At 40.7% G+C, this 15000-nt stretch overlaps 2 protein-coding genes across 3 annotated transcripts in view; both read left to right on the top strand.

The window, feature by feature from the left end:
• Positions 1-3003: 3003 nt before the first annotated feature.
• On the top strand, positions 3004-5531 carry LOC307262981 (tripartite motif-containing protein 16-like; the record flags this gene model as incomplete). The annotated part of the gene is made up of 2 exons (XM_080044000.1): positions 3004-3719; positions 4559-5531. 2 exons carry the CDS (start codon positions 3004-3006, stop codon positions 5529-5531), a joined length of 1689 nt encoding a protein of 562 aa, XP_079900126.1.
• A 1200-nt stretch (positions 5532-6731) lies between these two features.
• crlf3 (cytokine receptor-like factor 3) overlaps positions 6732-15000 on the top strand; it is a 24068-nt gene continuing 15799 nt past the window's right edge. For both annotated transcript variants that reach the window (XR_013845268.1, XM_080043884.1), the window contains exon 1: positions 6732-6828. The gene's annotated coding sequence lies outside the window, so the exon portion shown is untranslated. The remainder of the gene's footprint in view (positions 6829-15000) is intronic.

The raw sequence follows: 15000 nt of genomic DNA, 5'->3' as shown, positions 1-15000 counted from the left end.
ATTTATCAAGTTTTTAACCTTTATTCATACAGGTAAATCCCATTGAGACCGGAGACTCTTTTTCAAGGGAGACCTGTTCCCATTCCCATGTTACCATTCCCACGTTACCATTCACACACACATTCATACGCTAGGAAGGCGCTCAGGAAAGGCTCTCAGGAAAAGGCACAGAGGGGGGAGTGAAGACTTTAAAGATGGAGGCAGTGATTCTGGAGACAATTTACTGACTAAAGAATGCTTGTTGTCATATTCACTTATTGTCAAAATCAGTGAATATCTCCTCATGTATATACTGTATACTGTGTGTGTGTGCTGAAAAAACCCAGTGTTATGTTGCGCTAGGAAGGCCCTCAGAAAGGCACAGAGGGGGGAGTGAAGGGAAGAGGGAAGAGGACAATTATTATATAAGTTCCAGGACTTTTTAAACCTTTATTTATACAGGTAAATCCCACTGAAGACTTTCTAAAGAACGCTTGTTGTTAAAATCACTTTCTGTCAATATCAGTGAATATCTCCTCACTATTTGCTACCTGTCTGTACTGAAGAAAAAAACAGTGTTACATAATACACAGCCTAAGGGCAATATGGTGAGCTGTACACTTTGACCAATCAGAGCGAGGCTCCGATTCTCTGTTCTCATTGGCTGTTGGGACTGTCCATTCACTTTGGCACGACTTTGTTGGTGTAGAGCGTGTCAGGGAGGGACCATAGGGGTGGGACCAAAAGAGAAAAATTGGAGCGGTTGAGGTATTTGGATTCAAATCTCTATCCCAACTGCTATTTTCTCCCCAGATCATATACCCCAGCTTTAATATGAAAATAATAGGTAATAATAATTATAAATTTCACTTTCCCACGGACGTCCTGTTGTGATGGAGGAGTGTGGACGTTTGGTGTGAGGCTGGTTTGATGTGAGGCCTCTGTGTGCCGTGAAGCTCCCAATAGTATCCATAACTATCATCTGCTTTACACTAGTTGTGCCTTCTTTTTCGTGACAGGACCGTCCTGACCCATAATGTTATAATCATTAATTAAAGGCCTACTTCACCGGTGGGAATATGAAGGTGTATTGAACTCTGAGATCCTATTTAGTATAAATGTGCAACAAAAAAAATGAAATCGGATATTCTTAGCCTGAGAAAAGGCAGAAAGAGTGTTTTATGGTCTCACTGTCCAACCCTACAGTTTCCTTCTTGTGACATCACAGTAAGGGTCAGGATTAACAGGACAGCTGGGCCAAGGGAAGACTGAGGGAAGACTGAGGGAAGAAAAACCTCATTCATTATATTATAATAGTGATTTCATAATGATAGAACGCTGGTTCCGTATGGGTGAAGTATTCCTTTAAAAATCAACACTAAGAGATGTGTATGTACAGTATGTATTTATTTAAGTGTGTACAGTTTTAATTAAGAGTGTATTCAGGGATGCACCTTTGTGTCCGGGTGATTGTATGAATCTCATGCTCATAGACATTGTCAGATTGTATTTATGAGGTTTTAGGATTGTTGATTTAGAAAGTAAATAGAGGATAATGATAGAGCTAGAAGAAAACCCCAGAGTGAGTTAGTAGTCTATTCCTATTGTCAACGTCCCATTAAAAGACCAAAACTGATTGTTGTGTCCAAGTCATTTTCTCAAGAATTGTGTTGAACTATTCCACAGCGGCAAAATCCCGGGGGTTGATGAGACACGTCCAGAAATGCTGAAAGCTCTGGGTGTCAAGTCAAATGTATTTATATAGCAGCACATTTAAAAACAACAACAGATGACCAAAGTGCTGAGCAGAAAATACAAAAGAAACAATGCAAAACAACAAATAGCAAATAGGCCCAAGCTGCACACACACATAAACAGAAACTTTCAAAGATATCTTTTTGGCATTTTCAAGCTTTATTAGACAGTACAGAGTTGAAATGGGGAGACAGAGACAGAGAGAGAGAGAGGGGGGATGACCTGCAGCAAAGGTCAACAGGTCGGACTCGAATCCGCGACCACTGCAACGAAGGCCGGAGCCAATATGGTACACGCTCTACACCACCGGAGCGCCCCCCCCCCAAAAAAAAAATAAAAAAAACGCGTAATTTGTGTTAAAGGCATCGTTTTAAACTGGTCATTAGACTGGGCAGTTGTCAGTTGTGTATGTATTGTATGTGTTTACTTATTCATTTTTTTTTGGTCCATATGTAAAAACTATAAAAGCACTAAAATAAAAGTTAAAAAAAAAGGGACGTAAACAGATAAAATGAAATTGGAAAATACTAGTCTTACATAAATCTCCAGTCGTGAAGCTGAAGAATGGATTATCACGCTTGTTACAGAATACATTCCTTTGTTCTCTTCGTACAGATCTTTCATTAGGACATTTCATTTGATGTTGTCCAGTCGAAATTAAGTCTCAATTTACGCTAAATGTTTTTCGGACGTTGTTACTTTCCCAAGGTATGTGTCATTTTCAAATCTGAAAAACACGAAATCTGAGAAGAATTCATATTAAAATGAAATGGAAACAAAAAGCTACTCTTTGTGGAATGTGGTAAAGCCTGAACATCTTTGCCTCGTCTTCATTCACCCATGGACAGTTACAGTCGCTCCTCCCCATCGAGATGTCAATCTGTCCCCTCCATCCCACACCTCTTACAAGTATGAGGATGGGCGTGAAACAACACTGTGTGAAGGGCACGAACTGACGAGCCTTAATCACTGCAGCCAGTCAATGAAAACAGAAAGAGGAGAGATTTTCTTCTCATTTGAAGCACGGAGATTGTTTTTGCTACGAGAAGTTTTAAAGATATTTTATTTTGTCATTTTTATGCTTTATTGATAGTGTAGAGACAGAGTTGAAATGGGGCAGAGAGGGGAGTGACATGCAGAGAACGACCGCGGGCTGGAATCGAACCCGGGTCTGCTGCTGGCCGAGGCCCATGGGGGGGACGCCCTACCAACTGAGCTAAGGGCACCCCTTGCTATGAGAAGTTTTTATTACAATTATTTTTATTAAAAATGGCGCAGCAAGGAGTTCAGCTGGACCGTGAAACCTTCTCTTGTTCGATCTGTCTGGATCTGCTGAAGAATCCGGTGGCCATTCCCTGTGGACACAGCTACTGCATGAACTGTATTAAAACACACTGGGATACAGAGGACGAGAAACACGTCTACAGCTGCCCTCAGTGTAGGCAGTTCTTTGCTCCGAGGCCTGTGCTGCTGAAAAACACCATGTTAGCAGATCTAGTGGAGGAGCTGAAGAAGACTGGACTCCAAGCTGCTCCTGCTGATCACTGCTATGCTGGACCTGAAGATGTGGCCTGTGACGTCTGCACTGGGAGAAAACTGAAAGCCCTCAAGTCCTGTCTGGTGTGTCTGGCCTCGTACTGTGAGAAACACCTCCAGCCTCATTATGATGTCCCTCCATTAAAGAAACACAAGCTGGTGGAGCCCTCCGAGAAGCTCCAGGAGAACCTCTGCTCTCGTCATGATGAGGTGATGAAGATTTTCTGCCGTACTGATCAGCAGTCTATCTGTTATCTGTGTTCAATGGACGAACACAAAGGCCACGACACAGTGTCAGCTGCAGCAGAACGCACTGAGAGGCAGAGAGAGCTGGAGGGGAGTCGACTAAACATCCAGCAGAGAATCCAGGACAGGGAGAAAGACGTGAAGGTTCTTCAACAGGAGGTGGATGCTATCAATGGCTCCGCTGATAGAGCAGTGGAGGACAGGTACATATTTTGTTGCTGTTTTTCTTCATTTCTGTTGTTCTCTGAATTGTATAGCTATTCACAAAAAATTAAAATGTCTTTTTTATCTTACTGTATTATTCATTTTTTTAAAGATATTTTTTGGCATTTTTATGCTTTATTGATAGTGTAGAGACAGAGTTGAAATGGGGCAGAGAGGGGAGTGACATGCAGAGAACGACCGCGGGCTGGAATCGAACCCGGGTCTGCTGCTGGCCGAGGCCCATGGGGGGGACGCCCTACAAACAGATCTAAGGGCGCCCCCCTTACTGTATTATTTTAAGTCAGTTTTCATATGTTCTAAATCTTTTTTTCTTTTTTTTTACTTTAACTAAACTTAAAGGTGCTGTAAGCGGAATGGTTCTTTTAGCTAACTTCCTGTCAGTTACTGCAGTTAGCAGTCCCCTCCCTCGTCCCTACGTCACCACATTAAGCAGCAAGTTATCTAGCATCATCTCAGATCCACAAGTGTGATAAAACATGATAAAAACCATCAAAACAGACATTGGGAAGGATTTTTACCTGCTCCGCCATTGTAGGCGCGTACACATTCACCCATCTGTTGCTCTGGCGTGCACTGGCAGTGAGACCATGGAGTGTATATAGTATATATGAGTGAGACGAGTGTCGGTTTATAGCGTTCTCTCTTCTGATTGGATAAACATTTCGGGATACTCCAATAAGTTTATTTGCCGATTACATGCAAAGCAGCTGACTGAGAGATCGGCTTTATGAAACGCGCACATTATGTAAGTGATCACTGTATGAATAAAGAGCGATTTTACACTTATATTAACATAAATAAACCGCTTACTTCACAGTGAGAAGACCTTCGCCGAGCTGGTCCGTCTCATCCAGAAAAGAAGCTCTGATGTGAAGCAGCAGCTCAGATCCCAACAGGAAAGCGAAGTGAGTCGAGTCAGAGATCTTCAGGAGAAGCTAGAGTTGGACATCGCTGATTTGAAGAAGAAAGACGTGGAAATAGACCTTCTCTCACGCACAGAGGACCACACCTGTTTTCTACACAACCACCGCTCACTGTCTGCACTCAGTGAATCCACACATTCATCATCCAGCATCAACATCCGTCCTCTGAGATACTTTGAGGACGTGACAGCGGCTGTGTCAGAAGCCAGAGAGAAGCTACAGGACGTCCTGAGAGAGACATGGACAAACATCTCACTGACAGAGACTCAAGTGGATGTTTTACTGCCTCAACCAGAGCCCAAGACCAGAGCTGACTTCTTGAGATATTCACGTGGAATCACACTGGATCCAAACACAGCAGACACACGGTTGCTATTAACCGAGGGGAACAGGAAAGCAACGGTCACGAGAGAAGATCGGTCTTATTTTAGCCACGCAGACAGATTCACAGGCTGCTTGCAGGTCCTTAGTACCAAAGGTCTGACTGGACGTTGTTACTGGGAGGTGGAGCGGCGTGGGACGGGAGTTTTTGTAGCAGTCGCGTACAAGAATATCAACAGAGCCGGGAGCGAAAGTAGATTTGGACACAATGACAAATCTTGGGCGTTAGATTGTGACACGACCAGTTATAACTTTTGGTACAACAGGGTCAAAACTTCCGTCTCAGGTCCACGGTCCCACAGAATAGGAGTGTACCTGGATCACAGTGCAGGTGTTCTGTCCTTCTACAGCGTCTCTGGAACCATGACTCTCCTCCACAGAGTCCAGACCGCATTCACTCAACCGCTCTACGCTGGAGTTTGGCTTTACTCTCCCCCTGGAACCTCTGCTGAGTTCAGTATTCTCAAACAGACAGAAGTCTTTTAAAGGTGCAGTGTGTAATATGACATCATCAAGTAAGTTCTAGAAAGTTGTAGAATGCAACACTCCCTGGGTAACCCCAACCCTTTCGAATAATAACAGAAGCTACAGTGGCCTTCAAGGACAAGAACAATTCTAAATTTTAAACAATGCACCTGATGACATTCCAACTATGACACTTCCAAAATGGCGGTGACAAGGCCTTGGTCCAAAGTATGGAGAAGTATGGACATATATGAGACGCTTTCTAAGGAAAAAAATAATAATTCTAAAAAAAAAATTCAGCTATTATGCACTAAATTAAACGTACTTATGGATATTATAATTATTTTCTACAGAATCTGCTAGGAAATGAAACCCAAAATTCTACACACTGCAGGTTTAAAGGTGCTCTGAGGAACTTTCAGTGTGTGTTTCTAGCGGGCCCCCTTTGGACAAAAGCGGAAGTGTTTTTTTACTACATCAGCTATAGCTCCTGGGGTGAGGGGCCCATTTTTGCTTTGCATTTGTTTGACTCCTCAATTGATTTTGTGAAGCCAAACTCCTGTACACATGCTAGACCAGTTGCAACCAGTAGAGGGCGACGTCACTCCATATACTCCTTCACTGATAAATCAATACAAAAAAATGGAAATAGAAAATACTTTGTTATGTGCTATTTTTGGTGTAATGTAATGAATGAAGAATCCACCCAAAAAATTTCCAATTGTCTTTAAAGATCAATTTTTTCACCAGAAATGTAGTTTTTTAAAAGAAAAATATCAATGGATAACTAATGCCAATAAAGAAAGTGTTGTTTTAAAATACTCGCTTATTTTCGCAAAAAATAAAAGATTATTATCGGTTTAAAACAGTATTTTTCATAAATTTTTACTGTTATTCTTCCTTTTTTTTTCGTTTATTGGCCAAACATCACTGATTTAAAACTAGTTGAGGTTGTTCAAAGTCCGCACAATGTCACTTTTCGGGGTGAACTTGTATTTCATGTGTATTTTTTAGGAGAAATATGAATCTAAATCCTTTTATTTCTTACCCATTTCATCATTTCCACGTTAATCTGAAGGCGCAGTTATAAGGGAGGGGAGTACGGAGCGTATCGCAACCTGATTGGCCGACGTACCTGTCAATCAAAGTGATCTCGTCTGTGATTGGCTCTCGCCGCCCGAAGCCTCGGGAAGTGTCATTTTTCGACTTGAGCAAAACTTCACAATATCGAGCGCTTGTGTTGGTGTTGTTGAGGCGGCGGCTGGGAGCTTATTGACAACATTAAGGATTAAATGGCCACGAGAAAGCACTAAAAAAGGTATTTTTGAACACTTTTCATCCATATAAGAATGTGTAATTTATATTTTTACCGGTTATCTGACGTTTTTTTGTCGTAATTTATGGGAGTGTATATCTCTTCATTGTGTAACCTAGCCCTAACTTTGAAGGCTAAAAATCGGAAATATTGAATAAAATGTGGAAAAGTATTGTACATAGCTCTAAGACAATACTTTAAATAACTCGAATAACTTATAAAATCTCCCCTATTCCACTGTTTAACCCTTGTAATCTCAAAATACTTCTTCGCTAGTTCCCCTCGAGACTGGGAGCCACAATACACGGCAAAAAGCAGCGTTAACTTTTATGAAAATGTAATTATTACAATTTAGGATGTTGTTAAGTGAACAGTTTCTACGCCGAATTCAAGTAAACATATTATTTATTAAGGAAAACTACTTATTTTTATTATAAATATATTTGTAGATTTAGTAATTTTAGTGAAAACTTAAAAATAAGGTTTTCCCTTATGGGATCTGGGAGTAGTTCCCATTTTAGACTGGATAAATAACGATTTATAGCGACATAGGAGACATAACGCATGTTTAATTATGTAGTTATGCATTTTACATAAAAGGACCTTTAATTGAGACCATATGCCAGCCCCAAAAATATGGGCGGATGTCTTAAATTCCTGAAAATAACTGCAAAATAATTCACAGTTAGAATCAGCGTTAACCTTTATAAAAGTGTAATTATTACAAATTAGAATGTTTTTAAGTGAATAGTTTTTACGCCGAATTGAAGAAAACAAATAAGCTATTGAGGAAAAACTATTTATTGTTATTATAAGTGTGTGTGGGAGTACTGAGCGCATAGTGCAAATTTAAAATTACGATTTTTTTTTCTTTATGGAGTCTTGGAGTAGGCTAGTTCCCATTTTAGGCTGGATACATTACGATTTAACAGCACCTACCTAGGATAACATATGCGTCTGTTATCATGTATTTACGCATTTTACATTATAGCAATTTTAATTCAGACCATATGGCAGCCTCAAAAATGGTGGTCGGAGGGTTTTGTTGACGAAAATAGCGTCAGAATACGGAAGTGTGTTGTGAGCTAGTTGAGACTTGTCCCCCCTGTCTCCTGTTGTTGTCTCGTTCTGTCAGTCTGCGCTAATAATAATAAAGATGCGGGTGTGTGTGTGTGTGTGTGTGTGTGTGTGTGTGTGTGTGTGTGTGTGTGTGTGTGTGTGTGTGTGTGTGTGTGTGTGTGTGTGTGTGTGTGTGTGTGTGTGTGTGTGTGTGTGTGTGTGTGTGTGTGTGTGTGTGTGTGTGTGTGTGCGCGCGCGCAAATGAGTGCCATTCATAGCTTTCCTGTGTGTCAGAGCATGTGCTGCATATTTGAAGAAGTAAGTTGTTAAACTACCAGTTGATGAAAGATGATACTTGTAGAAATTCAAATTGGGGACATCAAAAACAACATGTTGCACTTATTGGCGCCTATACAAATATATTAACAGTCTTCTTTCATACTCTATCTCTCTCTCCCTCTCTCTCTCTCCCTCTCTTCCATAACATGTCTTCTTTCATACTCTATATCTCTCTCCCTCTCTCTCTCTCTCTATCCCTCTCCCTCTCTCTCTCTCTCTCTCTCTCCCTCTCTTCCATAACATGTCTTCTTTCATACTAGTATAAATCAAAAGGTCCAACATGTACATTCAGGTGTTTATGTGACTAAACCTTGTCTGTTTGCGTCTGTATATTTCTCCTATACAACCATCTTTAACGGACATTATCTCAACATTAGTTTTTTTCTCTCCAATACTCTGAACCAAAAAATCTCCACTTCTAAAGCACTTACATCAACTAAACTTTCCATAATCATTCTCAGCACTATTCTGAAGGTTATTCCAGAAGGATTTGTTCATATGTTGCTAATTGTCTGATTTATGAGACATTTTGTTCTTAAAAACATGCTATAAAAAGCATTTTTAAGACCTTAAATATTGAGAACCATAAATTGCGTATTCCTTTTCATTTCTTTCCATTTCTGAATAAAAAAATTAAAAAAATCTTGGTTTAATGTCAGTAATCAACTGGCACAGTTTGATGATAATATCTAAAAGTTAAAAATGTTAATAATTTTTTTTTCAGACATATCAAAAACAATACAAAACTAAATGAAAATCACAAAAATACAACAAACAAAATTTATGTTTAAAAGACTTCACAAAAAGAAAAAAAAAAAGAAAAAAAATTATCTGTATTGATGTGATATGCCCGAAAAGGAGCAGGAAGAAGTATACACTTATTTAATCCTACCCCTTTTCCAGTTGTGAATGTTAATGTTATTAATCTTAAAAATCCCATTCCCCTGCAGTGTCTAGCCTTCGTAAAAAAGAAATTCTATTTTTTACGAGGGCACATATTTCTCCACTGTGTGTGAAAACCGTGGGACAACTCTCCCCCATGCAGGCTGACCTAAATACTCCGAAAAACAGACGGCTCATAACAACTCCCTCGCTGCAAATTTACATAAAAACAAACAATAAAAAGCACACACAGAAAGACAGAAAGCCTCCAAAGAATCTCGGCTAGTTTGTGTGTGTTTTAAAGCACACCTGTATCACATAGACTTAGACTGTAAAGGATTATTATTATTATCTTGTTTATGTTGTTTTGAAGGAAAACCGACCGGCTTTACAAAGTGCCCGAAATTCACTGTAGAATTTGGGGTAGATTTTTTGGGGAAAAAGGGAGGGATTAAAAAGCAAGGGATTAATGAGGGAGAGAGAGAGGGAGGGAGGGAGAGAGAGAGGGGGAAAGAGGGAGAGAGAGGGGGGGGGAAGGAGAGAGTGGGAGAAAGAGAGAGAGAGGGAGGGAGAGGGAGGGAGGGAGGGAGGGAGGAAGAGAGAGGGAGAGAGAGAGGGATAGAAAGAGACAGAGAGAGAGAGAGGGGGAGAGAGAGAGAGGGGGAAGGAGAGAGAGGGAGAGAGAGAGGGGGGAAGGAGAGAGGGATAGAGAGGGAGACAGAGAGAGAGAGGGGGAGAGAGAGAGAGAGAGAGCGTGCATGTGTGTGGGTGTTGTGGGTGTTTGCACTGAATACTGCTGTGTGTGTGGACAGTTTGTCAGTTATCTGTGTGTGCATCTTGTTTATGTCTTTAGTGATGCATGCCTGCATAATTCTGCAGCACTACATTAACATTTGTTTATACCATAGTCTGTGTGAATACTCTATTCTGATTGGCTGGAGTACATTCCATGGGTGTGGATTAACTTCTGATGTATGGACACCTATGGAACTGTTTACATTCTGTCCACTGCGTCGCCGGCTCGCCGCTGATTAAACTGTGTTGATAAGCATAGACGTCGATTACGGGGGGGATGGGGGGTACATGTACCCCCCACTTTTCGTCAAGACTCATTTTGTCCCCCCCACTTTTTAAGCCGGACATGGAGTGCGTCCAGCCGTATTAAAACACAGCGTCAAGGTCTCTCTCTCTCTCGTAGGCTTAGACCGTAAACTTTTTTTAAATAGCACAACAGCAGTGGATACTAGGGGTGGGAAAAAAAATCGATTTTCCGATTAAAATCGATTCTCTCTCGAACGATTCTGAATCGATTCAGAAAAGTTAATAATCGATTTTTTTTTTTTTTTTTATTACATTTTTTTTTTTTTTTTTTTTTTTTTTTTTTTTTTTGTAAATACTAATACTTCCTGCGCCATTGCGCATGCACACCACACATGTGCGAGTTGTTTCCAAAGTGGCTTCAAAAGGGCTGAGAGCAGCAAACCCATGACCTGCACCGGCTTTATCTCTGTTACGTTTTTGTATGAGAGCTGAATTCCAAGCCATACTTTTTGTACAATGTGTTGAAATCACATAGAAAATAGATAATAGAATAGAAATCCTATAGAAACATGATTTACGAGATTAGAAATAAAATAAAACTGAATCGGTTTAGTTTTTACATACTTCCATATTGTGTTGAAAGCTGCATTGATTATTGCACTGTTCATAGAAAGTCATATTTGTGACAAGAAAAGCTTTTCTCTTAATACAATATTAGAGAAGGCAATTCATCTGTTGATTGCCTTTAATGATCACCACAAAAGTAGGAAGTGATTAGCAAACTCTGAGTAGCAAACTCAGATGTGCATATAAATATATTTTTGAAATTCACACATGGGTATGTACATTAAAAATGTTTTGCATTGAGATGCATTGAAAATCGATTTTGAATCGAATCGTTGACCTCTGAATCGGAATCGAATCGAATCGTGAGGTGCCAAGAGATTCCCACCCCTAGTGGATACCAACGACAAAACAGTGAACATGCTCCGAAGTCTCCGCTAGTTTGCACACCAGAGAAGACTGATGCATTTCAATCAGCAGCAGAGAGACAACGGCGAGTGGCTTTAAGTGTCCCGTTGTGAAGTGTAAACTGTAGGGATTACCATCCTCTATGCCCACTAATGACTGTAAATGTAGCGGACACTAACAGCAGCTTGTGTCGCGGCACATGGATACTGACGATGTTGTTTATCAAGAAGTAATTGAAGCTGATCATGGCTATGCTACTAGCTAGGTTGCCATGGAGACCGAAGCGGAGTAATATTGTTGTGCGACAGTCTAGCCGTGCTTCGGCTCGATTTGAGCACGGTCAAAATGCCTTCGACCAATCAGATTGCTCAGTCGGAACTACCTTCCCAAGCTCCTTTTGTTTACGTCATGTTTGGTTGGGCTACGGGGAGCAGCTAGTGGCTCATATGTCCGCTGCTTTTTGAAAATGCTTTTTTCATCAAATGTGTCAGACATCAGTGTTTTGTATACATTTTATTCATTAGTGAGCGGGTATGCCGTCTTTCAGAACCGTTCATTACCTGCACTAAAGAGAAAAAAAGATGTTTCCTCATTGTCCCCCCCACTTTTGAAAATGCACTCCAGAATGCCTGTGTGTCCCCCCCACTTGTTTAGCCAAATCGACGTCCATGTTGATAAGGGATTTGGGATTTATAAAGCCTAAAATATCCTGCCGTGCAATAGCCTCTGGACACCACAGGATGGCGCTCGAGTCGTAACACAAGAGCTGTAGTAACGATAGTAGTACAATAAAGTGGCTAAACTTAATGTCCTCTGGTTAAACGTCAATGGTTATCTCGTTAAAAAGGTGAGTAAGACCCCTGTTTAATTTGACAAAAGGTTTGTAACTGAGTTTACATGTGTTTAGCCACCAAAGACCGGCTTCACTGTCTATCTGGACATAGGCTACTGCTGTCAGTCAGTCACTGCCTCACGTAACTTCAGGCTGTAGCCCGTAATACACATGTTCGCCAGTCACATTCTCCGTGAAATGCGTTATTTATTTTGGGGGAAATGCTTTGTTAGCTCGGTGGAACTGTTGTTAAACATGTTGGGTGATTACATTTACTGTTTGTACAGCGTGCGCAATGTTTTTTGACTTTGTATATTGCTAGCATAACAGTAGGTCTGTGGCTAACAGCTGCCGCAGTCTCCCGTTGCTCGTATTATCCCCGGTCCGACTTCCCAGTACAATTTGAACGCACCGTTAAAGCCAAATTATGTCGTTGCCAGGTCGTATCCTTGGTTGTTCCTATTGACTGGAGTACTGAACTACGTTTTCATTACATAAGAACCTTATGGGTTTGCAATGGGTATTCCAGTTATTATACGGGGTCTCGGGCGTTGCTGTGGAAACAAGTTGTTATTCGTTCGAAACAAATCTAGTTTCGTTCAAAAAAAATCTAATTTGATCGCAAAAAGGCATGAAAATATAACTGATTGGTCTAATTATTATTTTTATTAGTAGGTGACTATGGTATAAGCGGGTTAATGCCCTTCGAGGTGTCCAGGTATCAGGGATTAATGGACTTCGTGAAGGCAACTGTCCTCCGCTGCGCGTCGGACAGTTCTCGCCTCCACGGTGTCCATTAACTCCTGATACCTGGACACCTCGTCGGGCATTAACCCTTACGTGTGTGTGTGTGTGTGTGTGTGTGTGTGTGTGTGTGTGTGTGTGTGTGTGTGTGTGTGTGTGTGTGTGTGTGTGTGTGTGTGTGGGTGTGGGTGTGTGTGTGTGTGTAAATGCATGTATTTATGTATTTCAGTGGGTTTGGTGCATAATATAAGTTGCACACAGAATGAGAAGGGTTATCATTATCTGCATATTTAAACCTTATACTAGTATCTTCATGTCTTCAGCTCTGGAAAAAATTAAGTGACCCCACTCCAAATGTTCAGTGTCTCTCGCTTTACTATAGGCATATGTTTGAGTAGAACGAACATTTTGGTTTCATAATATAAACTACTGACAACATTTCTACCAAATTCCAATACATTTTTTTGTCATTAAAGAGCATTTTCAATAAGTAATGTAGAGATGAAGATTGAAGAAAAAATCCAGACTGGTCTCTTAAAGGCCTACTTCACCGGTGGGAATATGAAGGTGTATTGAATTCTGAGATCCTATGTAGTATAAATGTGCGAAAAAAATTGAAATCGGTTCATCCTAGCCTGAGAAAAGGCAGAAAGAGTGTTTTTTTTAACCCTATATTTCTCTTTCTCGTGACATCACAGAAAGAGAAATATAGGGTTAAAAAAAACTTACTTTGTAAATATTACTGTGATGTCACAGTAATATTTACAAAGTAAGTTTTTTTTTTCAAACTTTGCACTAATGTCCACTCTGACTCAAAGATGAACTGAGTAGATTTTGGAGGTCAAAGGTCAAAGGTTACTGTGACCTTTACATATTGTGAGGTCTCAGTGACCTTGTACCATATTGTATCTTCTTAGGAGCTTTACCTTCTTTAAAGCAGTTGTACAGAGAGAGTTTTGTGGAGCTGATGAGGCTTAATCAACTTTGTGTCAACTCGTTTTGGCGATGGCTTGAAAGTAACCGACATTTATTCATATGAAAAAGTTACGTACTATAGCTTAGACCTACTTCACCGATGGCAGCATGAAGGTGTAATGAACTCTGAGATCCTATGTAGTATAACTGTGCAAAAATTTTAGAAATCGGTTCATCCTAGCCTGAGAAAAGGCAGAAAGAGTGTTTTATGGTCTCACTGTCTAACCCTACAGTTTCCTTCTTGTGACATCACAGTAAGGGTTAGGATCAACAGGACAGCTGGGCCAAGGGAAGACTGAGGGAAGAAAAACCTCATTCATTATATTATAATAGTGATTTTATAATGAGAGAATGCCGGTTCTGTATGGGTGAAGTATTCCTTTAAGTGAATTGAGATATGAGTCATTGTCATTGGCCCATAAGTTTACAGCTATTGATACTGTAACGTTGCAGTAGAAACTTGAGGCCCGTTGTAGGTGACTTCCTCTTTAGAGTCTGTAAAGGAAACCAACGCGACCACACACACACACACACACACACACACACACACACACACACACACACACACACACACACACACACACATGTACCAGGTTGAGTCACTTTCAGCTTTCGCTCACAAACACACTTTACTATCACCTGAAGAGAGACAGTACTAAACGTTATCCAACTTTTTTTTAAGATGATATTTTTTGCATTTTTGCTTTAAAGGAATACTTCACCCATACGGAACCAGCGTTCTATCATTATGAAATAACTATTATAATATAATGAATGAGGTTTTTCTTCCCTCAGTCTTCCCTCAGTCTTCCCTCAGTCTTCCCTTGGCCCAGCTGTCCTGTTAATCCTGACCCTTACTGTGATGTCACAAGAAGGAAAATGTAGGGTTAGACAGTGAGACCATAAAACACTCTTTCTGCCTTTTCTCAGGCTAGGATGAACCGATTTCATTTTTTTTTTGCACATTTATACTACATAGGATCTCCGAGTTCAATACACCTTCATATTCCAACCGGTGAAGTAGCTCTTTATTTAGACAGTTTGGAGAAACAGAGATGAAATGGGGCTGAGAGGGGGATGACATGTGGTGTAGTGGTTAGACCCCCCCCCCCCCCCTACCCTCCCTCCATAGAGTCTCAGTCCTCTTCACAGCAGACCCGGGTTAGAATCCAGCCCGGGTCGTTCTCTGCATGTCATTCCCCTCTCTGACACATTTCATCTCTGTCTCCCCAAACTTAAACTTAAATTTTTTTTTATTGCATACATACTGAGGGAAAGGTGTTTTGTTGTGAAACGTACATGATGGATGGATTGTGTGACTGCCGTGACAT

This window comes from Ammodytes marinus (genome assembly GCF_949987685.1).
Source record: "Ammodytes marinus genome assembly, chromosome: 16".
In the NCBI taxonomy this organism is placed as follows: Eukaryota; Metazoa; Chordata; class Actinopteri; order Uranoscopiformes; family Ammodytidae; genus Ammodytes; species Ammodytes marinus.
This window is presented reverse-complemented; position numbering and strand designations above follow the sequence as displayed.